The sequence below is a fragment of the Rhea americana genome, unplaced genomic scaffold (genome assembly GCF_003343005.1).
Source record: "Rhea americana isolate MKP2758 unplaced genomic scaffold, rheAme1 scaffold_201, whole genome shotgun sequence".
NCBI lineage: Eukaryota > Metazoa > Chordata > Aves > Rheiformes > Rheidae > Rhea > Rhea americana.
Genome location: NW_028186162.1, coordinates 1341581 through 1364508, shown reverse-complemented (window position 1 = coordinate 1364508; position 22928 = coordinate 1341581). Strand labels below are relative to the sequence as shown.

Below are 22928 nucleotides of genomic sequence, written 5' to 3'. Positions count from 1 at the left end.
TTTTTCCCAGGCAAAGTGAAAGCAACAGGCGGGACATAACGTTGCTTAAACAGCCTTAATTTATGTAATTGCTGCCATTTAAAAACACAAGCAGATTGGCGGCTGGCGTAAATTGTCATGGCTCGGTGGTGTAAAAATTGTCACCGTGCCAACCCAGCAATCAAACCTTCCTTTTTTTTTTTTTGGATGGGGGGGGTGGAGGTAGCGGAAAAACATCTTTTCAGTCAGCAAGGGGAAGCGGCTTTGCGTTTGCCTGGGCCTCTTCGTGCCACCTGGGTCGAGGCCGGGACCGCTCGGCGCTGCGGGCGCTCCTGGTGGCCCCGGTAGATGCCCGGCGCGCCGCGGCTCCCGGGGGAGCGCCGCCGTGAGCGCTAATTGAATTAGGAGCCCGGGAGCTAACGAGGCTGGGCCGGGCGCCGGCACGGAGTCGGGCGCAGCGAGGGTCTCTCGGCCGTGATTTTTCCCAAGCGGGGACGGCGGCTCCGGGACTCGGCCGTTATTCCATTAGCTCCGATTTGCCCCTCTAACCGGATTAGGCGGCGGTCTACGAAACCCGGGCGGCCGGGAGGAGAGGGGGGCGCGCGGGGCCGAGCGCGGGAACGGGAGCGCGGCGAAATCGCGTTACAGCTGCCGGCAGCATCTGCTGAGCCAGCTGAGGCTGGCTGTGTCCTGCGAAGGGTTGGGAGCAGGATCGCCCCTGCGTCCCCCTCCTCGTGTCGTCCCCCTCCTCTCCCGGGAGCTGCCGGCGCCGCGAGGCCCGGGCGCCGCGTGCCCTCCTTCGCCGATACCAAACYGCCCCGGTGCTTCTCCCTTTTGCAGAGGCCGGATACCTTCCTCAGCCCATCCGGCAGCGCCGCTCTCCCCAGCCTGGATCCCGCCTCCCTCGGGAAGCTCCCGCTCGGACCGCCCGGGCCCCCCGCGCAGGACGAGCCGCCGCGGGTGCCCGTCGGGGTAAGCTGCGAGCCGGGCGGGCGGCGCGGGAGCCCGGGAAAAGCCGGGGGCGCCGCGGCGGCGGCAGCGCGCACCGAAACGACGGGGAGTGCCGAGATGCGCCAGATTCGATCTCATTGCTCGGTCCTGAATCCATTTAGCAAATTCTCTCCTATTACCRCCGCATTATGCTTTAGACCCCGGGCATCTCCGGCTCATACCTTTCTGCTCCAGAAGAAAAAGAAAAGGCAGCTGCTCCCCGTCTCCAACCCTTTCTATTGATAAATGGAGCTATTGGGTGAATTGAAAACCAGCCCTCATGGCAGTAATGTCTTCCTGCGCTTTAGCCATCTGGCTTTAAAAATAACAGGTCGTTAAACCTCAATTCGGCTTATTAAATACCCGGGAGCGGGAGCTGGGGGAGGGTTTGCGGTGCCGGCTCGGAGCGCGCTAYGCTGCGTGCGGAGCAGGGATCGCAAAAGCGCGCGGGGCTGCCGGGGCCAAGCCAGGCGCAAACCGGGCAGCGGGGCCCGCGGGTGGCCGGGGCCGGATAACCCGGCCCGCGCCGCGGTGCTGCGCGGAAACACGTCGCCGAGAGGCCGGAGGGGAAAGGCGGCACGCGTTGGTGCRTACGGTCGCTGGGGAGCGTAGCCCGAGTGCATCCTTACGCCGGCTGCTTCCCCAGGGGAGCGGGGACAAGGATCAGGCTCTTCCCCAGCAGTTTTGGCTGAGGACCCCGGCTCTCCGCGCAGCACCGGCTTGCCCCGGCGCCCGTTATCGGGAGGGGAGGGTTTGCTCGCAACAGGTTCAGCCGCGCGTTGCCATCCTCGGTCGGCCGAATTGCTCAGGGGCTCCGGAGCAGCCAAAAGAGTCTTCTCCACGCTTGCAAATGGACCTGCCCTGAATATGCTGCCCTAAGTCACTGCTGGGCGGCGGTAACGTCGACAAATCGAGGGGAGGGCGGAAGGCGTCGCAAAGAGGTTTCGAGCGGTCGGCTTTTAGAGGGAGGCTGAACCCGGGGGGAGGGAGATGCCTCCGGTTTGCACAAAGCCCTTCTCGCCCCGAGCAGCGCGAGCACTCTGCTCCAGCTGGCCATTTTCACTGGCTAAAAACGCTTAGTTTTGCTCTTTGCACAGAAAATTGCCACTAGAAGGATTTTCTTCTCTCCCCCCCCAACCTGTGACAGCCCAATTTGCTTCCTTTTTGCTTTTCTCTTCCCCCCTGAAGCGCCAATTATTGTCACTCCGCCTGCATTAATACCCGCCGGCTTCAAGGGAGGTGGCRGCGTGCACGCAGGAGGTCGCCGGGGTGGTTTTAACGCGAGCCCCTTCCTCCGTTCGAATGCTCCTGCGCGTCTCAGCTCCCAACAGCCCCGGGAATTGGGAGTGACCCTAAATTAGACAGTGGGGAAGCCGAAAATAAAGCGGCGTGTGCGAGGAGGGGGTGGCTCAGCCTGGGGTTTGTGCCGGGATCAGCTGACCCTCGYGCTGAACGGGTCTGCAACTCTCTTAACCAGGCGATGAATAATTTACGAGCAGCATTTAAAGAGTCGGGGGAGTTTTCTCCCATCTCTGCAGCCATTTGTTGCTTTTTCAAGTGTTTCCTTCCCCACTGCCGTCGCCCGTGTTTCTGCGGCTCCCGCAGGCTGGTCCCGTTTTGCCCAGCRTGGGGCTTTACGAGCCCCAGGGCAGCCTGCGGGGCTGCTGGGGGGCGGCGTAAACGGCCTCCCTCCTCRCTGGCGTTTCGTTCCCAGCACCGCCTGTGTCCAAACAGCTGCATCGTGTAAGGGGAGAGCCCGAACGCGCAGCCGGAGCCCCGAACCCGCCGGGCGGGCTGGATGGGGAGAGCCCGGCTGGAGGCTGGGGCAGGCGGCGTGGGGCGGCCGGCAGCGTCGGGCCCCGCTGCGGCCCGAGGGCGACGCGAGGGGAAGGGGTGGTGCAGGGAGCGAGGGTGCTGAGCCCCAGCACCCCCGGGCTCCCAGCAGCCCGGCCGCCGTGCAGCCGCATCTCCGAGTGCCATCTAGCGTCGCGCAGCCGGGCGAGCACCAGCGCCGCTGCCGCTGCGGGCCGCTGCTTTGGCTAAATATTCCCCAAACAGGGAGCTGTTCCGGCTCTAAAAATCTCCCGGAGAGACTGAGAGCACCAATTCGGGCTTCCCATAGGGAAAGGGTAAACAGCGATTTTTTTTTTTCTTTTGAGCTGCAGGATTTCTGCAAGCAGAGGAGGCTGGGCAGCCTCTGCGTCGAGGGGCACGGATGCCCCCGGGGCGCAGGGGGGGCAGAAGGACAGTTTGGGGACCACGGGGACTTGGTGGGCTGCAAGGCTCAAGCCGGCRGGCAAAGCTTCCAGGCGAGAGGGTAGCAAAGCTGGTGCAGGGTTTTATTTTTCCAAAATTAATATTGCAAATCAAAGGGGCGGACGGAAACCGTCGTCTGCCCTGCAACGCTCAGTTTGTCCTTCCTGGGGACAGCCGGGCAGGCGGACGCGGCGGCTCCCCGGGCCCGCAGGAGCTGGTCTCAGCGGGAAAGGGCTGCCTTTCCGGGGGTGCCCGCAGCACGAGATTAAGCCAATTAATAAAAGAGGCCCTTAAACCAGCTCATACGAATCCAGCTGATACGCGTGTCTCACTTCTCGAGGAGATTAAGGATTGGGCAATTTACCTCCCCTTGGATTTCATGAGCTCTTGGCGCTGGCGGTGCTTAACTGGTGCGGGCAGGTCCCCGGAGGGGGGTTTCAGCTCTAACTCCAGCCTCGGGTCGCCCCGACCCACCCCAGGAGGAGGAAGAGGAGGGGATCCGCTGAGGGTGGGTAATCACGCTCGGGGAGCTTTTCGCCACGCCGGGACGGCGGCGGTTGGCAAGCCGCCGCTCCACACCTGCATCCGATGCATGTGGCAGCGGCGCGAGCCCGGAGCCACCTCYGTCGGAGGCCGCCGGAATTTGCTTTCAAAGTCATCCCACCATTTTTTTCCCCYCTCTTCTTTTTTTCTTTCTTTTTTCTTTTTTTTTAATGGAGCAAAATGAAACATCAGCGACATGCAAGCGAAGCGGGAGGGCTCGCGGGCGAGGAGTGACAGCTTTCTGCAGCCTTATCTCACCCGAGCAGGCAGCAGGGTCGGCGCCCGAGCGCCGCGGAGAGCTTGTYGGCGCGCGGCGTTTACTCGTGTAATCTGCCGGCTTTTATTTCCCCGCTCAATACGCTATCGGCAGCCGGCAGCCGGGCCTGCGACGCAGTAGCGATGGCAATCGGCCGCCCTAAAATCGCCGTCCTGACGGGGCCGGGAGCGGACGACATGGTGTCTCTATTAAAACTGAACTCCGCTGCGATTAACTGCTTTTCAATACAATCCAATTAAGCCCCAAATTGAATAGCAACGCTTTGGCTAATATACACGCCTCCCTCCCCGCTCGCCGTCGCGAGAAGGGAGTTCAGCGGCAGTTTAATCAGATAAAACACTGCTTACTTGCAGCCGTTYGTGGGAGGCGTCGGGGAGGGAGACGGGGCTCTTGCGAGAGGAGCCCCGGCGGCCTCGAGGAGTCGGGGGCAAAAAAAAAAATCTCCCCATGGTTCCCCGCGGGCAGTTGCAAATCTTCAGGATTTTGTGAGTTCTGGGGAAAGCGCGTTGCATGTGAAAGCAGAAGCAACCTCCAAGTTGCCCAACCAATCTCTCAGCCTAGATAGGTTTTGAGGGTGGATGTGGGTGTTAAAACCCATTTCGGATTGAGGAGGGTGAATTTGCATCGGCAGCTTCTGGCTTTCAGCTTGTTCACAGGACCTTCCCGGCCCTCTCCCGCYGATGCTGCTGCTCCTCTTCTTCAGGAGGCTCCGTGGTAGCCAAAAAGCGAGCTTTTCCTGCAGGAAACGCTGCATGGGATAACGGGATGCTGTGTGCGCTGGCCCAGCCCGGAGCAGCGCCTCTTGGGCGGCCCCGCGCAGGCWGGCGGCTCAGTCTTTCCCCCGCCTTGGACCAGCGTTCCTCATGGATGGGGAAGGCAGGAAAAGCAAATGAARGGCTAATTATCTCCCGATGATTTCATGAGCTTTTTTTATGGAAAAAGAGGAGGGGGGAGACAACAAGGGAATTTTTCCCTCTGATCTTCCTAAGCTGCTGCAACAATTTTTCTCAGATATGCAAATCGGAGCTTATCCCATCTTCATAACAACCACGGAGCAGGGCTTAATATTCACCCRGGGATGCGCTACTTAGGGCAGGTCCCGTCCGAGCGGAAGAACAGCTCCGAGTCGGCGGCGGTAAAGCCGAGGMGAGGGGAGCCGGCTGCCGGCACCCAGGCGCAGCGGCTCGCGGTGGGGCAAAGCCTCGGTCTGCCGGCGCTGTGGGCGGGATTGCGCCTCTGGATGGGGCCGTGCCGGTGCGCCCGCAGGGTTGCTAAGAGGAGGTTTATGTTGTAGCGACGGCGGGCTGCCGGGAGCACCCGCCGGAYGCCCTGCGGAGCAACCCTCCCTCCCGCCTTGGGAGCTTCCCCGTGCTGCAGCCCCAGCGCCGCCGTAAGCGTGCCGGCCGGCCTGCCGATGCCGGAGCCGGCGCGGCGCTGCCGGGGCGCGCGAAGGGCCCATGACGTGGTACTACAGGCCCTTGTCCTGCACCGTGAGTCCTCGCGGGTGCTGCCGGGGCGCAGAGCGCACGGAGCAGAGAGGCCGGCATCGGCGGCGGCGCGGCGGCATGGGCAAAGGCGTTTTACCCTGGCGGGGGGGGGGGCCCACGAACGGAGAGCGGGGGCGAAGGTTGGGGGGATGATGGGGCGCGGGACTCGCCTCTCCTTGGGGGTTATTCCCGGCACATGCCTCCTTTTCCCCCTCGGCTCCGATGCCTCCTGGCAGCTGCGCCCGGGCGACGCGTCCCTGCCGCCCRCCGACRCCGTGGCCGYGCTCCTGCCCCCGCAGCAGCCCTCCGCCCGGGAACCGGCAGCGCCCRCGCGGGAGCAGAGGTACTGGCGGCTGCACCCCGAGCGTGGCCCTCCCCGCTGGCAGCCGCGGTGCCGAGCGGTTTCCTGCACCCTCTGCTTTCTGCTCCGCAGGTGCCCGGACGGCGCCGGGGACCAGCAGGACCAGGTGAGCGCCGGGGAGCTGGCAGGCRGTGCGGGCACCAGGGCCCGGCCGCCGGCGCTATCTGCCCGCACCTTCTTCCCCCTCTCTGTGTCCCTGCTGCTCGATGCCCCAAGGAGCTGCCCAAGGCTGCACGGTGCTGCTGCGCCCACCCTCTGCCCCCCGTCCCCTGGCTCACCAAGGCCGGCCCCAAGGCTGCCAGCCCGGAGGCCGGCGGAGCTGGCAGCCGCGCGGCTCCGTCACGGCCGGCCCCCGCCAAGGCCCCCGCTGATGCAGCTGCCGGCGGGACCGACCCTGCGCGTCCAGCCCGGCCCCGCGCCGCGGCCCCGCTGGGGACGGGGCAGCAGCACCTCTGCCCGTCCCACCACCCCGCTGCTTCGCGGCCAGACGGGTTTCCGGAGGCCGTTGCGACCGTTTCTGCAGCAGGCGCTGTTGCACGGCTTTGCGTTATAAGCTGCAACCCCTCAGCGCGTGTTTGGGTCCGTAAACTGTTGCAGGCTCCCTCTGAACCCGCACGTGCTTTTAGCACCCACAACGTCACGCGCCGAGGAGTGCCACGGCTGCCCGAAACCCAGCGCGCAAACCCATTCCTCCGGCACGTCCAGGCTGACCCGTATAAAATATTTGCCCCTCCATTCTTAGCTGCTGCCTCCCCTGCTTTGAAAGATTTGCCAAGCCCCGTAACACCAGCCGGGACCGGGGCTCAAGGCAGGGCTCACCACGGGCCGGAGCCAAGCCGGGGAGCGTGGGCAGTCGCGGCCCGGCGCTCGAGCCCAGCGCAGACCCCAGGCGGGCCCCTGGCTGAGCACCCCGCGGGCGCACGGGGCTGCAGGGCGTTTGGCTTGGCCTCGCTCCAAGGGCCAAGGGTGCTGGGGAGGGTCCAGGCTGGGTGAAGGAGACGCTGGTTGCACACGCTGGGATTTATTTCGGCAGGGAGACGAGCTAGGACCTATCCAAACTAGAGCCCCCGTCGTGCAGGCGCCAGCCAAGGCCACGTCCCCAGCCGTGGTGGTTGTTGCACCAGAGGGAGCAACTGAGTCGAGGGGGGGGCCCTCAAGTCCCATCGACTCAGCTGGGAAAAGCGAGGGGCCTCCATGAGAGCCCCGAACAGGAGCTTTGGGCTGGTGAGACGTGCCCACGGCTCATGGCCGGGGGTCGGCCGTCCCAGCGCGTGCCAGGCTCCTTGTCCATCCTGCGGGGCTGTATTTGGATGGCCGGGTGTCGAGGCATGCGTTGGGGACAGAGGGTGGGTGAACTGTCACGGGTGGCCAGACCCATGTCACGGGCAGGAGGCTCCAGCGTCCCCAGGGCACTGATTGGGGTCCTAGTAGGTGCCGTTGGGAGCACCATCCCGCTGGGAATGCCTGCGGCCCCTCTCCCCGCTGCGGCTCCGACCTTGGGGAGGGCCGCGTGGAGCCCTGTTTTGGTTTGCTCCGCTGCCGAGATAGGGCCGCGCGGGTGCCCTTGCTGCGGGGGCTCTCACGAGGTGCCATGGCAACTTTATCGTCCTTCTGCCTGTCTGCACAGCCAGGGAGGGGGAAGGGGAACCGCAAGGGAGAGGCGCTGAGACGCTCTGTGTCCACCTCCCCACCTGATGCCACGTCTGGAGCTTTTAAAACGTGCTGAAACATCAGCTTATKGCTGTGGCTCGGTCATAGGGATCTATCAGCTAGGTACCTCGGCATCTCCTCCCCAGCCAAGACCGGTGACATCCCAGCCAGTGTCTGGTGGCTGCTGCAGTGCCCCTAGCAGCCAGGCAGAGCTGCCTTGGGTGGCATGAGACTCTGAGCTGCAGCACACTTCCTCTAGGGATGTTCACTGGAGCTCGTGCCCACCTTTGGCCCCAGCTCCTGGCTCAGGCCAACTGCTTGTCACACAGAGGGAAAAAAAAAGCCAACTAGGTCAAGGCACTGAAATAAAGTCAGAGGTGAGCAGAAACTCCAGCTGGAGCCTGCATTTCGGCCACAGCCAGGGCCGGACCACTCACAGGCTGGTTCCCGTCGAAAAGCCAGCATGGTCCATCCTGCCTGAGGACAAATCTCAGCAAGGAGGGCAGCCTTGGGGCTTGGAGGCCAAGCTTAATAATAGCTAGGAGACAAGAGRCTTGAGGGCTAACCTCCAGCTCTGCCACGGCTCTGCTCTGCATCCCCAGGGGCATTGCTTCTCCCCCACAAGATGACAGGAAGGATGGGGAAATGTTAGGGAATCTGCCAGAGCAGTATGCTGGGATAGAGGGAGAGGTTGGTGGAGGGAGAGAAGAAGGCTCACTGGAGGAGCAGAAGGAGAAGAACGGATGGAGAAGAGATTAGATGGTTGGAAGAGAAGGAGGATAACTAGCCTCTCTGTGGTTGATCTAATGCTCAAGACATCTAGGCTCTGTGGGGCTCTCCCCATCTGTTGTTGTCCTGGGGCTGGGGTGAAAGCCTGTGCTGGCAGCAGGAGGTCAGCAGGATCCCTTCTTGGACACACAGGAGATGAACGATTACCGCCTGGCGTTGGAGCGCATGGCAGACGAGATCCTCTCCCTCCGCCAACACGTTGCAAGCCTGGAGATGGAGAACAGCAACCTGCGGCGCAGCCTTACAATGCACGAGGACCTGGGCCGCAYGCTGCTCAGTGACGTTGATGTGGATGTCATGACCAAGGCAGAGATCGTGGACAGGATTGGTAGGGACAGCAAGGGGGACAGGAGGGTTACAGCGAGGGATGCCGCTCCTGGCCTTCATAGCTGTGCATCCCAGGGGCCAAGGATGCTTGTGCTCTCTTGCAGGCACCCTCAAACACAAGCTGGCATCTGGCACGGTGGAGATGAGGAGGCTGAAGGACCGTGTGCAGCAGCTGCAGAACGAACTGATTCGGGTAGAGATGCCAGAGGGTTTTCCAGGCACGGGGAGCAGGGAGTGGAGACACAGAGCAGTGCGAAGGCCGGGATATGTGGAGGGGCTGCGAACTGGAAGTGCTAGGGCTGTGCATGGCCCCTGCAGCTTCGGGGACCCTCCTACCCTGAGCAGAGATGTGGTGCCAGGACGGGCTGGACCTCAGCAGCATCTGCAGCTCCTTCATGAGGCTCTTCCTCCCCTGCCTTGCATCCTGACCTCTGAGGTCCAGGGGAGCCAGAGAGGTGCCCTGAAGCTTAAGGAACAGCACAGCATCCCCTGGCTACTCATTCTCTTCCTTTCCATTAGAAAAATGATCAAGAGAAAGATTTGGTGATGCTCCAGAGAACCCACCAGCAGCAGCAAGCTGTGCTGATGAGGTACCAGGAGAAGGTGGCCAAGAYGAAGGGCCTGGAGGAGACAGTGAAGCAGCAGGAGAAGGTCAGTTGGGGCAGGTTGGGTGCAAAAGGGGCAGGCAGGAGGGCACAAGGCTGGGCAGCCCTGGCCTTGGGCCACATACTCCCGATAGATGCTCCTGATCTCCACTGTCCCCTTCTGTATCCTGGGAAAAGGCTGCTGACACATGCTGGGAAACCCCAGCTATTGCCTCTAGGGAGATGGCTGGACACAAGCCATCCCTGGAAAGGGAAAAGGTGAAAGAGGGCAAGAGGGAAAACGCTGCACTGGTCAGACAGATCAGGGCAAACCGGCAGGGAGAAGAGATCCCACAGAAGGGCACAAGCACCTTCCTTTAGTGCCTGCCAGCCTCTTGTCTTCGAGATTCGGGCCACCATCCCTCCGCGGCCAGGCCCTGGCWCTCAGCGCTCCCAAGGCAGGAAGGAAGAGCGGGAGCGAAGGAATGCGATGGGACCTGGACCCTGCGTGGCGGGATGGCTCTGCTCTCTTCCGCAGGTGATCGAGGCAATGGAGCGGATGCTGCAGGAGCGGCTCTCCGGGGCGGGCAGGAGCACCAGCAAACCGGCGGGTAGGTGCAAGTGGGGCTGTGGGAAAGGGGCCCCTTGGGGTGCCCCAGGCCCTCACGGGCAGAACTTGGCAGCCATCTCTTATGGGGCTCTCTTATGGGGCTGCCATGCTGCTCACCCCATCCAGCCCAAGGGGTGGCTGGTCCCTCCCAGTGTCCATAGTTTGTACCCCTGGGAGCTGCCGGTTATGGCAGGAGGGTCCCCGTTCCCCCTGTGACCTCCTGTTCTGGTCCCACAGGTGAAGCCCTGGCTGGGGAGCTCTACGGCGTGCTGCTGGCCGAGAACCGCAGGCTGCGGGAGGAGCTGGCAAGACCCCGGCCCCCCTCACCCCCCATCGTTCCACCACCACAAGCCTTGCCAGTGAGAGCTGGGAGTAGCATGAGGGCTTGGGGCCGGGTAGGCAGAGCCTTGGGACCCGGCACCGCCAGGAGAGCAGGTTCCTGGTAGCGGGACACAAGGCTAGGGCCACCCCMTATGGCAAATGCTGGTCAGAGGCCTCTCCATGGGGTGACAGCCACAGCCGTCTCCCGTGGCCAGCCCCTGTGAGCATGGGGACAGAAAGGGAGGTGACACTGCTTTGCGTTTCTGCTTTCCTCCTTGTCCTGTTCAACCTGTAGGATGTCTTTGGCAGTTCAGAGAAGCTGTCTCTGCTGGCCAAGTTGGAGAAGGCACAAGCTCGCAGCCGTGTTCTGGAGAGCCAGGTGAGCCTCACTCACTCCACCAGCATCCCATCCCTCCCCACTCTGGTGCTGTGCACTCCAGGGCACCCTTGGTCACCCACACTCAACCATCTCAGCCTCCRAGTCCATTCCCCCCTGTCCTGAGCACCCCCCAATCTCTATTGCAGYTGGAGGAGGCCGCCAGGAGGTGGGGACGGGAGAAGCAGGAGCTCAGCACACGCTTGCTGGAGCAGGACCATGGCTTCAGGGGCTCATCCTCCAGCGTTGCCCATGACCTGGCTGCAGTGAGTGCCTGGGGCTCAGGTCCCCACGTATAGGTGCTGACCAGCCTGCGTTAGCCACGAATTGCCAAGCTATGAAATGAGGTGTATTCTCATTTCCCACCAGAAGATGCCACCGGACCCCATGGCCCCCATGAGGAGACACCAGACACCAGACCCTCTGCCCTAGCGTGTGCCAGGACCGGAGCAGCAAGGCCGTGGGAGGTGTTTCAGCTGGTCTGTGCATAGCTGCCCTTCATCTCCTCACCCCGGGACATGCTTTGTACAGGACTCCGGAGAAACACTCGGAAATGTAATATTCATGCACATAAAGAGTATCCAGTGCTTTTGCTGCATGACTAAGTTACAGAGCAAATCAGCGGGGAAGCAGAATATTAGCAGATCTCGGGGCAGCATGACCGCTGGTCCCCACACGGTACCAGCAGGCCGTTTCCCAGCCTCCGGGGATGCACGGAGCAGCCCAGAGGCCTTGGGGAGGGGCTCAAGCAGCTACGGCAGGGAAGTCAGCAGTGCCCAGCAAGGCTGGGGGGGGACGGACGTCACCCCATCAGGCGTCCCACACCCTGTCAGAAGGCAGACCCCTTCTCTGTGGTGAACGTAAAAGCGGAGAGGGCTGAGCTATGGGACCCGTGCCGTGCCTCGGGGCTTCTTGCCCCGTGTGAGCCACCCCGGGGCACAGGCAGTGCTGGGATTGAGTTCCTCCAGTTTGTCTCTCCAGTGGCGTAAGCGCAGCCTTGAGYGAACCGGCGCAGAGGCAGGGGGGCACAGAGCCAAGGCTGTAGCCGTGAAAGCTTCACAGCTTTCTCCCAAATCATATCCCCTTGCTAGAGTCTTATCGTAATATCATAGGGAGCTTTCCAGGACATAAAGCATGTGCCAAGCTCTCGGAGACGTGCAAGCGCAGATCCCCTCTAACTGGAAGCAGCTGGGTCCGACACCCGCTGTCCCAGCCCAGCCCCCAGATTGCCAGGGCGTGGGTCTTCTGCCCCTCAGGCCTGGCACTCCAGAGGCCTCAAGGTGAGGTGGATGGGTTTGTCCGGGATCAAGATGAGATCAAACTTGGTCCCGACTTCCACAGCTCTCTTAGTTTCAATCTTAAAGTTCTCTAGCATCTAGAAGAGGAGAAAAAAGTAGATGGAAAAGGCAAAATGAAAATACAGAGGTCCCAAGGGCCAGACAGGGGCTCGTTTTCCTCACCGCCAGCTTTGGCACTGCACAGGGCTTTGCTGGACTGGGAACTCGGCTCTTCATCACCATTCCTGACTAGAAGCTACTGCTGACACAAGCAGGTTGTGCTCGCAGGGCTCCTGAGCCCTCCCTGATCCCTGTCAGTGCAAAGCCAGCCTGCTCCACTGACCACGTCCAACCCTGGGACCCTGCGCGTAACTGCAGCGGCAGAGAGCTCGGTGCTGAGCGTGGTAACAGGAACTTCTCTGCTCCACTAAGRCCCGCAGCAAGGCTGTCAGAGTGTGACCTAGGCTATGCCAAGTCCCTCAGCAATGCCACATCTGGTGTCTTGCAGCCCTCAGTCCCCTGCCCCAGTGACAGGGAGAGGCTCTGACAAGAYGCTGAGCTCCAGGTCTAACCGGCAGTGCCCGTCTGCAGTGACCCAGCCCAGCCCATGGAAGCTGTGAAAGGAGCAGGGAGGGTTCCTGCCCCACAGCAACCGGGGTGCCCCACTCTTCCCTGCGGCTGCTGGGCTCTGCYAGCAGCAAGCTGACTTACGTGGATGAGGAAGAGCTGCATCTCCAGCTCCGCGATCCTGCGGCCCAGGCACTGGCGTGGCCCAAATCCGAAGCCCAGGCCCTTGAAGTATTTTGAGCCCGTTGCCAGCCAACGCTCAGGGTTGAACTGCTCTGGCTTGGGGAAGACCTTGGGATCCCGACCCATGGCATAAAGCCCAACCTGCACCAATGTCTGTGGAGAGGTGAAGAAGGATGAGTGCCACGGTCTCCCCGCTGCTCTGTGATCCGCTGGTGCAGCCATATGGCTTTATCTGCGCTTTGGAAACCAGCAGTGCCAGGGCCACGCATGGTGGGGAGAGGTGGTGCCGCGCGAGGCCCCACTCATTGACCACAGCCAAGCGCCACAGCTGCCCCACCAAGCTACCAGGCTGTGCCAAGCATCTCAGATCTCCTGGGTCCCACCTCCATTCAGAGTCACTTCCAAAGCAGAGAGGGACTGAGGAAAGGTCCTGTTTCCATGCTCCCTGCATGCCTCTCCTCTAGGCTGGGCTGCTCACCTTGGGGGGGATGCAGTAATCCTGGAGGATGACCTCTTGTGTGGTGTATCTCTGCAGGGTCACTGCCACAGGGTGGAGCCTAGGGGAGAGGGAGAGACAGGGAAGATGTCCAAGAGGCCACCCCTGTGCCATAGTAACCACTGGAGGATCCCCGTGCACCAGCTGGGTGTCAAGTTCAAGAATGATGGTACGACTGGGGACACTGGTCCCCTCCACCCATCTCACGTGTCCTCTCTGCAGYGTTAACCCCACCCTGAGCACTGGTTGTGCATCTTTTCCAGAGTGAGCCCTGCAGACTGCCTCCCAGTGGCACTGGAGAGGTCACTGAGAGGTGACCTGTTCGCCGCCTTGGAAAGGTGCCCTTGGATGGTAGTGATCTGGGCCAGTGTTGAACRCGCATTGATGGCTCTCTTTTACAAGGATCAGCTGCTAGACACCCTGCCACAGGAGCTCGTTCTCCTGCCGAGGAGCACGAGTCCCAGACATGTGGCGGGATTCCCACGGTGAAAGGGAACCAGGGATTTGGGCAGTAAAGGGAGAGTTTGTTCTTGTCCCCTGCCAATGGCGGGGGGAACCAGCTGCTGCCTCCCGATTACCTGAGCGTTTCCTTGATGGTGGCTTTGAGCAGCCGGATGGTTTTCAGCATCTTCACCCTGTCTCCCTCTGCATCCCGCTTGGCGGCCAAGATCTCTGCTCTCAGCTGCTCCTGGATGCTTGGGGAACGCGCTAGCTCGAACATGGCCCACTGGAGCGTCATGGAGGTCTGAAACAGCAGAATGGCCAAAGTTCAGAGCTGCCTAGGACCTGCCCCCGCCTTCCCCCCCCCCAACACGTCCTGCCTGGTCCTTACCGTGTCCACCCCTCCTGCCATCATCTCAGTGATGTTGGCCTTGATGTCATCCAGGGGCAGCTTGTCCTGCATGAGGAGGCTGGAGAGGATGCCCGTGTACTCCTTGGTGGTCTTGCGCTGCAGCCGGAGGTCTCGGTACACGTTCTGAATGCATTTGTCCGCTGAGGAGACATAGAGCAGGCACTGCACCGAGCGCCCTGCAGAAACCCAGCAAGTCTAGGCCTGGCAGCGGGGTTGCAGGCTGGGTGATCCAGGCATGGTCCTGGTGCTGCAGGTGGCAAATGCACCATAGGACATTGCTGCCCCCAGGCCAGTGGCTTTTCCGTTGGAGTTGCCCTTGCAGCRGAGCGCTGGCTGTCCGGGCATAAGAGGCTGGGTGGTGAGGGTAACGCAAGGCAAACAYCCTACAGGAAGCTTTTACTGAGTGCCAAAATTTCTCTGATCCCACAGGCCCCTCCAGAAGAGCTGGCTCTGCTGTTCCCTTCGAAGTGAGGCCCATAATGTGCCCTTCATCTCTCCCAGATGATTCCCAGTTGTTCCAGCATCACCAGCTCCTGTTGGGCAGATCCCACTCAGAAAGCCTTCCCAGCCTTGGTGGCCCTGCGGTCTCCATGTGAGCTCTGAGCTGGGTAGCTGGCCCCAGRAGAAGGTTTCCATKCAAATCCGATGAGGATGTGCTCTCGAGGTGTCCCCCCCCCCGCCCCCCGGCAACACACAGGGCTGGCGCTCCCGGCAGGGGGGCGTGCGGCAGAGGAAGGCTCACCCTGCATGAAAATCGCATCCCACGCTTGGACGTGGTCCCGCCACGTCTTGGCATTGAGGCGGCGGAGCAGAGCCGGCGGGACGTAGAGCATAGGTGAGGTGGTGTGGAACATGAGGGTCACGGCGTCGATGAAGCGCTGCGCCTCGGGGTCCACGAAGTCCTGCAGGAGGCCGAGCCGCTCCCCGTACAGGACATGGCACACGGCTGCAAGCACAGCGCGAGTGAGGCTCCCAGGCCTCCGGCAAGCCCGGTCCTGTCCCCCTGCACCCTCCCAGGTCCCTCCTGCCCTGGGCGGCTGCCTCCAGGCTTGGCACAGCTAAGGGGGGGCCCTGGCCTGTCCCTACCCTCCCCTGCCTTCACAAGACCATGGAGGCATCCCCTACGGGGCAGAGCAGGGCCAGCAGGTGATGACCCTCCTGTAGATGATAAAGAGCTGCCCGGGTGTGAAAGTCGCAGCTGGATCTTGTGCGTAGCCAAGAAGGGTGTCCCAGAATGGGGCACCGACCCCCTCCACACAGCCCCCTTGTTTGGAGAGACCATGTCCCTCCAGACCCTAAGGTTTGGAGGGAGACACACGTTTGGCCATCCTGAGGAGGCGGCTGTGGGAAAAGCATCTTGTTGCCCATGTCTGGCATACGCAAAAGCATAGTTCGGAGGGGCCCTCTCTCCCAGAGGAACTCAGCCCAGGTTTCGGCCGGGTCGGGAGCCTGGAGCACTCACACTCCAGGGCGAAGCGGAAGAGCTCGTTGGTGAAATCGGCCGTCCAGCGCTCCCGGCCGCTCTTCCTGATCTGCGCTCGGGCTCGCTGCACGAAATCCTCCCCCACCTCGCTCAGCAAGGGCACGAAGCAGTCCATGACCTGCGGCGACAGCACCTCCTTGTTGAGGGTCAGGCGGTCCGAGCGCCAGGCCTGCCCTGTCCTGCGAGATACGAGGGAGAGCTCTCAGGGGCGGCACGCTCTGCCTTGCCCGTCCCTCCCTCTGCCCCTGCAGGCTGCTCATGACCCACTCCCCCAAGGGCAGTGCCGGCTGGGACCCTCTGATGACCCAGGTCACCATGCCGGTGCTCTGGCGTCCCACCRTCCCATGTGCCAAACTGTTTCTGCCCCAGCGTGTCCCGGCAGGGCTCTCGAGCTGGGCACCGCAGAGCCAGCGGGTCACAGACTGCGCTCCCGCGAGTGTCCCTCACCCCGCTTCCCCACCGCCTCACTCACTTGAGGAGCACGCCGTAGGGCTTGTTGCGGAAGTCGCGGTAGGCCACCCACGGCGGCACGCTGAACCTCTCCGGCAGCATGCCCTCGGACCTGAAGAGCAAGGCAGCATCCTCGGGGCTGATGATGTTCACGCTCTCGTAAACACCCAGCTTCTCCCTGCGAGGGGCGAGACGAGCTCGGGAGCACCAACGCCACCCCCTGCCCGCAGCGTGACTGCCAGATCCACCTCCCCAAATCCGCAGCCCCCTGGGAGACCCCCCCCCCAGAGCCCCCACCCATGAGCCYGAGCCTGGGAGACGCAGCAGCCCTGGGAAGAGCCAGCATCCAGCCCGGGAGGCTCCGACAGGCACAGCTGGAGCAGAGCGCGCTCCAGGTTAAATCCTGCAGGGAGGAATTCGACACGGAGGAGGATTTTTTAAGGAGTCAGGCGAGAGCAGGATTCCGACACAAAGCTGTGGCTAAYATGGACCAGTGCAATTCCTTGGAAAGCTTTTGGGATACTCGGATTTACACAATGCTTGGGTTAAAAAATGTACGCCCTGACCAGTGCCGGTCCTTGCCTGGGGCAGCAGGGAACGTGCAAGTGCCAACGCGGCCGGGTGCCCCCCTCGCAGCCCACCTACCTGAGGAGGTCGCTACCAAAAACCACGGAGACCAGAGGGGCAGAGGAGGGGCAGGGAGACCTTCTCCAGCCCCGCTTCTGCTCCCCGCTACGCTCTTAACAGCCTGGGCGCCCCTGCAAGGYGTTAGCCGAGCCTTTGCCGACCCTGCCGCAGCCCCTTCGAGCGGCACGAGCACCCGCCGCCCGCGGGCACCGCAAGGACTCCCACCCTCCGCAGCCCCCAGCYGGTGGGCCAGGTCAGGAGAGGAGCCCGCGGCAGAGCTGGGACTCCCACAAGGTCCCCGACCCGCCGGCTCGAACCAGCGCCAAGCAGCCGGCGGCAGGACGGGCGGGAAACCCTGCTCAGCACCCACCTGTAGATGGGCCCGAACTCCTGGAACTTGCGGGCCATGATGTTGTGGGTGTTGTGGAAGCCGCCCTCCTGCCAGAAGTGGTAGAGGTTGAGCCAGCCGGCTTTCCAGTTGCCCGGAAGCTCGTCGAAGGGCCGAGCCGCCGTGGCTGGGGCCGGGGGAGAGCTCAGCTTGCYGGCGGCCACGTGCACCCGGCGGCCGTCCGGGCTAGGAGCGTGTATCCGCAAGGCGCGAGCCCTGGCCGCGGCCCTGGCCAACATGACGCGCGGCGGGGAGAGCGACGGAGACCGGCGGCGGCCGACTGCCCGCGGGCTGCCCCGGCTCGCGCGGCCTCGCTCTTATCCCGGCGTCAAGGAGAGGAGCGCCGAGCGAGCGGGCTCTCCCGGCCGCCGTGCCCGCCTCCTCGTGAGTCACGGCTCGGACGGGGGGGCCGGCGGCCAGCCCTCCGCCGRAGGAGCTGGGGGACGTTCCCGGGGGGTTACGAAGCTCTCGAGAGCGGCGGTGCTGGCCCGAGGCGCTGAGGGGGGACGCGGAGAGGTGGCACGCTGAGCCCCCGGCAGCACAAACGCCAYCGCGAGCCTTCAGGGTGAAAACCAGCACCCAAGAGGGGATCASGAGAATTATGTGTTTTAAGCATCTCAGCACCATAGCTTGGCCTTAGAGCACGTAATAAACAACAAAATTAAAGTTTGGAGTGACCTAGTGAGTTATGGGAAGGGACAGGCCAGGGTAGTGGGGTGGTCCCACTATCCGTGGGGTGGTCCCAGCATCCGTGGTGGGTCGTGGYGGTCCTGGTGCCCAGGGGCAAGGGAGCAAGGGGGGACCAGACCAGAGGACAGAGTTTTGGGTGCTCATGACACTGAGGGGTGCACRGAGCAACGAGAGCAACGTGCATCCAGCCCAGAGTCGCTAGAATTTGGGGGGCTCAACCCCAAACATGCAGAATTATCACGGGTTATACCTAAAAACAAAATGACCCCTTGGAGCTGGGGGATGCCGGGGGGGATGCCGGCCGGTCCTGGAGCAGCAGCAGAGCCGGGTTTGGGAGCAGCGGGTGAAATAACTGCCAAAGCCGGCGCGGGGAGGCTGCGGGCAGGCGGCCCAGGGCGSAGCGGCGGCCGTGGGGCGAGGTGGGCGCCCCATGGCCCCGCGGAGCCGGCCGGCGGCTGCCCGGGACGCCCGGCTTCTTCCCTCTCTTTAACGAAACCCGTCTCGCTGCCGCCTCCCAGCCGCCCAGTGCGGCCCAGTGCTGACCAGCAGGCAGAGACACGCGGGGCCGGGAGCTGGGCGAAAGTGCCACTCCGTGGCGAACTCGGGAAATAAATGATGCTTATGGCAGGGGCAGAGCACGTTTCTAATTAAAACCACGTCTTACTGGAACGCACTTRAAGTCCAGGGAGGCGCCGGCGTTTCTCTTTTAGCTGAAGGAGAAGAAACGCAACGCAGCGGCCGCTCTGCCGAGGAACTGAAACAGAAACTGCCCCTCCGCGGCCCGGGAACCCTTCCCACGCAGAGCCGCTCTTACGGCCGGGCTTCGCGCGGCGCAGCCCTCCAGGGCAGCAAACAGCTCCGCTGCCCAGCAGCAGGAGGTCGGCAAAGGTTTATCATCATTATTATAATTAATTATCATCATCATCATCATTATTATTACTGTTCGAGTACTCGGCTGCGGCGCGGGAAGCGCCCGAGCGGCCGCCCGGTGGCGCTCCTGGCCCAGCGGTGGCCCCTTCCCCCGGCCCGGGACGGCGGCTCGGCCCGGCCCCGGCCCGTGCCGCGGCTCGCACGGAGCCCCCGGGCCTGGCGGAGCGGCTCGGCACCCCAGGGTGCTGCGTGCCCTGCGGCGGCTCCGGGACACGCCGGCCCAACGCGCCGCGCCGCTGCCGTGTCCTCTCCCCAGCCTTAACCTCTGCGCGTTGGCGTTGCCCTCGGCACCTTCTTCTGCCTTCGCTCTTGGCGGCGGCGGAAACTGGTGTCGCTTTGGAGCAGCCTCGGCTGCACCAGCGCTAGTAAAAAAAATACAGACCTTGGCCCAAGGGACCGTGCCCAGGCCATACCGGGAGGCTGGCCTGGGCCAACACCCTGCACGCCGGCRGCTGCACGGCGTGGGTGCCCATGGCCCGGCGCTGCAGTCCGCACCTGGGCAGCTTTCAGCTACTTGGTTAGTCTTGGGGGAGCTCCAGCCCCGRCGAGGCCTGCAGCAAGGAGGGCGTCTCGGTGCGCTTGGAGGGCTGAGTCACTCCCGCGCCCCCGCTCACRGGCTCCACGACTGAAACCTTGCGGTTTGCTCCTACCGCCTCACGCTTCAAAACGKTCCTGTTCCACATCCTCTGTGCACCCCCTACCCTCCCACCTCTGTCACCGGTTTTGGGGGCACCTTCCTCCCAGTTTCTGACAGTCCTGCAAGATCAGAAGAAGCGGAAAAAAAAAAAGCTGTGGAGGCTCAGCCCTGCTAAAAGAGCCCCTCAGCACACGGCCTGGAAAAGAAACTGGTGGTTATCACTCTCTGAAGGTGCAAGCCCATGAGCAGGAACTCGGTTGATGGGGGTCTCCGATAGAAGCGGGGGGCAGGAAATGGTTAGAAAGGTGCGTAGAAGCCCAGAGGCGTCACTGCCCCCCCGCTGCCGTACCAACACCGCTTGTTCCGTTGCGCTACCCCCCCGCACAACGGCAAGCGCAGCACAGATCCGGCTCCGACCACTTCCTGCCGTGGGATCGCCCACGACGGGGAGGGGGCAAAGCTGAGCAGGTAACACGCGCGGCGCGACGGCCTCCTCCAGCCAAGGCCCCCCACTTTCCCTCGCGAGCTGGGGTCCGGGAGGCGCCAGGCTGCTGGACGGCGGCTCCCAGCTCACCGGCGCCAGGCTGATGCTCCGCTGAGGTTGGCAGCGGTGCCCGGCCTTAACCCGGGTCCCACGTACCCGGGCAAAGCTGGCAGCAGCAGCTGCGCTCGGCTCCCGTTGGAGACGCTGGAGGGGGGGSAATGAGAGAGGAAAGCTGGCGAGCGTACGCAGCGAGGCTCCCCCAAGGCTGCGGGGCTGACTGCCCCCCGCGCGTGGCTCCCGGCCGCAGCTGGGCTCCGGGCTGGCGCGTGGGGCATCACCAACCAGCGACGGGTGGCAACGCGCCGCACGCGCCGGGGTGTCGCGGGCCCGGTACCCGCTGAGCCACCTCAGCTGGCTGCGAAGGTCGCCACAGGGTGAGAACCAACAGCGGCTGGAGGAGGCGTTTCGAAACCCCTCTGCCGGCAGCGATTYGCCTTCCCCTCGGACCGCGTGCGAGTCAGGCAGAGCCACTATCGTTTTCAGATGAGCTGACCCGAAAGCCGCTCCCCTGCCTCGGCTCCTTCTCCCCGTCCCACGGGCCCGCGGGGAGCAGGGTCCCCCCGGCCGGCGTGGTTTCCTCGCCCTGAACAAGGCATTTCCACTGGCATTTCCTGGGCTGTTTGGAGCCGCTCCGTGTGGGTGTCACGCTCTCGCTTTCCATGCCTACAAGTGACGCGGGGGTTTTCCTCTTGCACACCACATCCCCGGCCAACAGCATGACGAGCTGCCCGGCCCCTTCACACCCTCCCCGCTAAACCTCCCGGGACTCACGCCCCCGACAGCACCYGGCTGTGTCCCGCGTGCTAAGAAATCCCGGTCCTTTCCGGGCAGCGGCAGGAAACGCAGGTGACTCAGCGCTGAGGTTGCCCCAGGGAGGTGAGACCTTGCTGTCCCCACCAAAGCCACCCCTTCGGGCTGGCCCCGCTCCCCGCTTCGCTTTCCCACCACCCATTTTCCAGGCATGGTTTTGCACGCTGGCCCGGCCAGGAGGAAACCCCCTTGAGATGCCCCAGCCCATGGCATGTCCCCCAGCCGGAGAGACCGTGGCCAGGTGAGGACGGGGGAGCGGCGGGTGCCAGGRCGTTGGTTTCCCGAGGCTGAGCTCGTCCCCCCTCGCTCCCAAGCAGGAGGGAGGGTTTCCRCACGAATCCTGGTGGACGTTCATCAAAAACACCCTCGACGCCGGAGAAATCCCAAGCACCCTGGAAAACCCCCAGCCTTGTTCWCCTCTCTCGGGCGCCCACTGGCTGGGCACCGTCGAGGACCGCCGCGATTTCTAGCGGCTTTCGGACAGAACGGAAGGGAGCGGGCCCGAAAGGCACCAAMCTCCCTCACTTTTCTCGGTGCAGCCCCAGAAGCGGGAGCTGCTCCGGCGGGGAGAACGGCGAAGCAACCGCATCCCCGGAGCGGCCCGGCACCCCGSCGAGGGCGCGGAGCGGCTGGCCGGGAGAAGGTGGCCGGATTTTCATGTGCTTTTGCAGCRGGCCTTTCTTTGCTGCGGTTTCACCGTGCGGTCTTGCCCGCTCTTCGCCCGAGCGGGGAAGGTGACAAATCCGTTCATTGCACACGGTCGCGTCTTGCCCGCCAGCTGGCGGCTGGGAAAATTTCGCTAGTAAAAACTCCAGCCCAGAAATCCCCCATAGTCCGGTCTGCGCATGGAGAAGTGGGGGAAGAACTGATTTTCATAGCGTTGTATTTTAATAGAGAGAAAACGGTCAGCTGCAAATCACACCGTCGAGTTTCGAGCCCCGGCAGAGCGACTGCAGCGTAAGGAGTTCCCCTAGTGAAAGCAAGACGTCGAYGAGCTGCAGCATCCTCAGCAGCCGCCACCGCCGGGCTCTTTGCACAGGCAGAAATGCAAATTGCCGGAGGCAGCGCCGAGCCGCCCTGGGGCGAACACAGCTCAGGAAGGGGATGGGGGGGGGCGTCGTGTTTATTTTCCTGCTCCACTGAACTGCATCGCCTTTTTCTATCCCAGAGCTGCCCAAAGTCCCTTGGYGGGGGGATGTGACCTCCGCACAGCCCGGGGGCAAAAGCAGGGGGGAAGGAAAAGCCTCGCGGGGAGGAAGGGCCGGGGCTGGCAGTTCAAGGCTGGAGGGGAAACTGCGGCGCTGGTGCATGCGTAACTCCGGGCAGCAGGAACTAAGGGATCCATGTGCCGGGGAAGAACAGAGATGCTTATTTAAACACGCTATTTTTAACTTCTTCCGCCGTCTCCCAGGTCATCTCATTTCTAGGAAGCGGCTCGTGTTCCCCGCAAGCGAGGCTGGACGCGGGCGCGAACGGAGGGAGGGGGCCAGCCGGAGCGCGACGGCAGCCGCGGCGCCCTTCGGCCTCGGCGCCCGCCGCGCGCGGACCGGGGCTTTCCGGGCGCCGCGGCCCAGCCGAGCGCTCGCCTAAGCGCAGCAGGAGCCACGACACCCTGCAAATGGGCCGCCGCGGCTGCCGCGCAAAGCTCCTCGGTGCCTCGGTGCAAACCGAGCTCGGGCGGCTGCCGTCGAGCGTCACCGACGTTTCCCAAAGACTTTCGGGCGCTGCCATCGGGAACAGCCAAGAACGGCGTGCAGAAGCGCAGCCGAGCGCGGGCCGGAGCGAAACCCTTTGAAAYCCGTGCACAAAAGGGAGCAGCAGCCCCGTCGGGGCGCCCACCTGCTTCCTGCCTGCCTTCCTCCGGAGAGATGCAAAGCTGCTTTCATCAGCGGGAGGTTTCAAAGAGCCTGAGCTGTATTGTATTGCATTGTATTGTACGGTATTGTATTGTACGGTATTGTATTGTACTGTATTGTATTGCATTTTATTGTATTGCGTTGTATTGCATTGTGTTGCGTCGCGCTGTTTCTTGCCTGGGTTTCCTCCTGCTTTTGTTAGCACATTTTAAAAGCTTTCCTGCCCTTCCCCTGCCCCTCACCCACCCCGAGCCTGTTTCCTTTTTCCTATCAGCCATCAGCTCATTTTTCCCAGCGAAGAGGAGATCAAACCGGCAGAAGCGGAGCTGCGGTACCGGCGTGGTTTCTGCCCGTTCGCCAGGTGGTCGGGCAGCAGGAACAGCGGCAGCGGCGGGGGGGAGTCGCAAAAAAAGCGCTTCCTGCGTGGGCGCGACGGCCGCGCAGAAGCGGGGCGGATCGGGCGCCACCGAGCYGGCGCCCCGCAGCCGCAGCACCCTCCCCGGGCGCCCCGTGGACAGCGCCGAGCTGGGCCGGGGCGCCGGCGCGAGCAACCCGCTGCGCTCCCGGCGCGGGGGCAGGTTTGCCGG

General features: G+C 63.1%; 2 protein-coding genes across 2 annotated transcripts in view; one reads left to right on the top strand and one right to left on the bottom strand.

The window, feature by feature from the left end:
- Positions 1–11193, top strand: part of CCDC33 (coiled-coil domain containing 33) — a 44484-nt gene extending 33291 nt beyond the window's left edge. Inside the window, exons 13-21 of the mRNA XM_085304023.1 lie at positions 820–951; positions 8465–8660; positions 8764–8852; positions 9179–9310; positions 9782–9854; positions 10091–10212; positions 10470–10553; positions 10700–10816; positions 10898–11193. Of these exons, the coding sequence (XP_085160149.1) occupies positions 820–951; positions 8465–8660; positions 8764–8852; positions 9179–9310; positions 9782–9854; positions 10091–10212; positions 10470–10553; positions 10700–10816; positions 10898–11041 (1089 nt within the window). The 3' untranslated portion in view covers positions 11042–11193. The remainder of the gene's footprint in view (positions 1–819; positions 952–8464; positions 8661–8763; positions 8853–9178; positions 9311–9781; positions 9855–10090; positions 10213–10469; positions 10554–10699; positions 10817–10897) is intronic.
- A 571-nt stretch (positions 11194–11764) lies between these two features.
- CYP11A1 (cytochrome P450 family 11 subfamily A member 1) lies at positions 11765–17032 on the bottom strand. The gene is made up of 9 exons (XM_085303994.1): positions 16857–17032; positions 15882–16037; positions 15389–15588; positions 14669–14872; positions 13906–14066; positions 13652–13818; positions 13056–13134; positions 12539–12730; positions 11765–11925 (listed from the first exon to the last, which is right to left on the bottom strand). Exons 1-9 carry the CDS (start codon positions 16892–16894, stop codon positions 11803–11805), a joined length of 1320 nt encoding a protein of 439 aa, XP_085160120.1. The 5' UTR covers positions 16895–17032; the 3' UTR covers positions 11765–11802.
- Positions 17033–22928: the final 5896 nt, after the last annotated feature.

Excerpts from the sequence above, each read along its gene's own strand:
- CYP11A1 (XM_085303994.1), bottom strand. The coding sequence starts at position 16,894 with ATGGCCCGCAAGTTCCAGGAGTTCGGGCCCATCTACAG. Across the intron at positions 14,067-14,668 it reads GGATGCGATTTTCATGCAGG|CGGACAAATGCATTCAGAAC; the intron begins GTGAGCCTTCCT and ends ATGTCTCCTCAG. Across the intron at positions 11,926-12,538 it reads TGCAGCTCTTCCTCATCCAC|ATGCTAGAGAACTTTAAGAT; the intron begins GTAAGTCAGCTT and ends CTCCTCTTCTAG.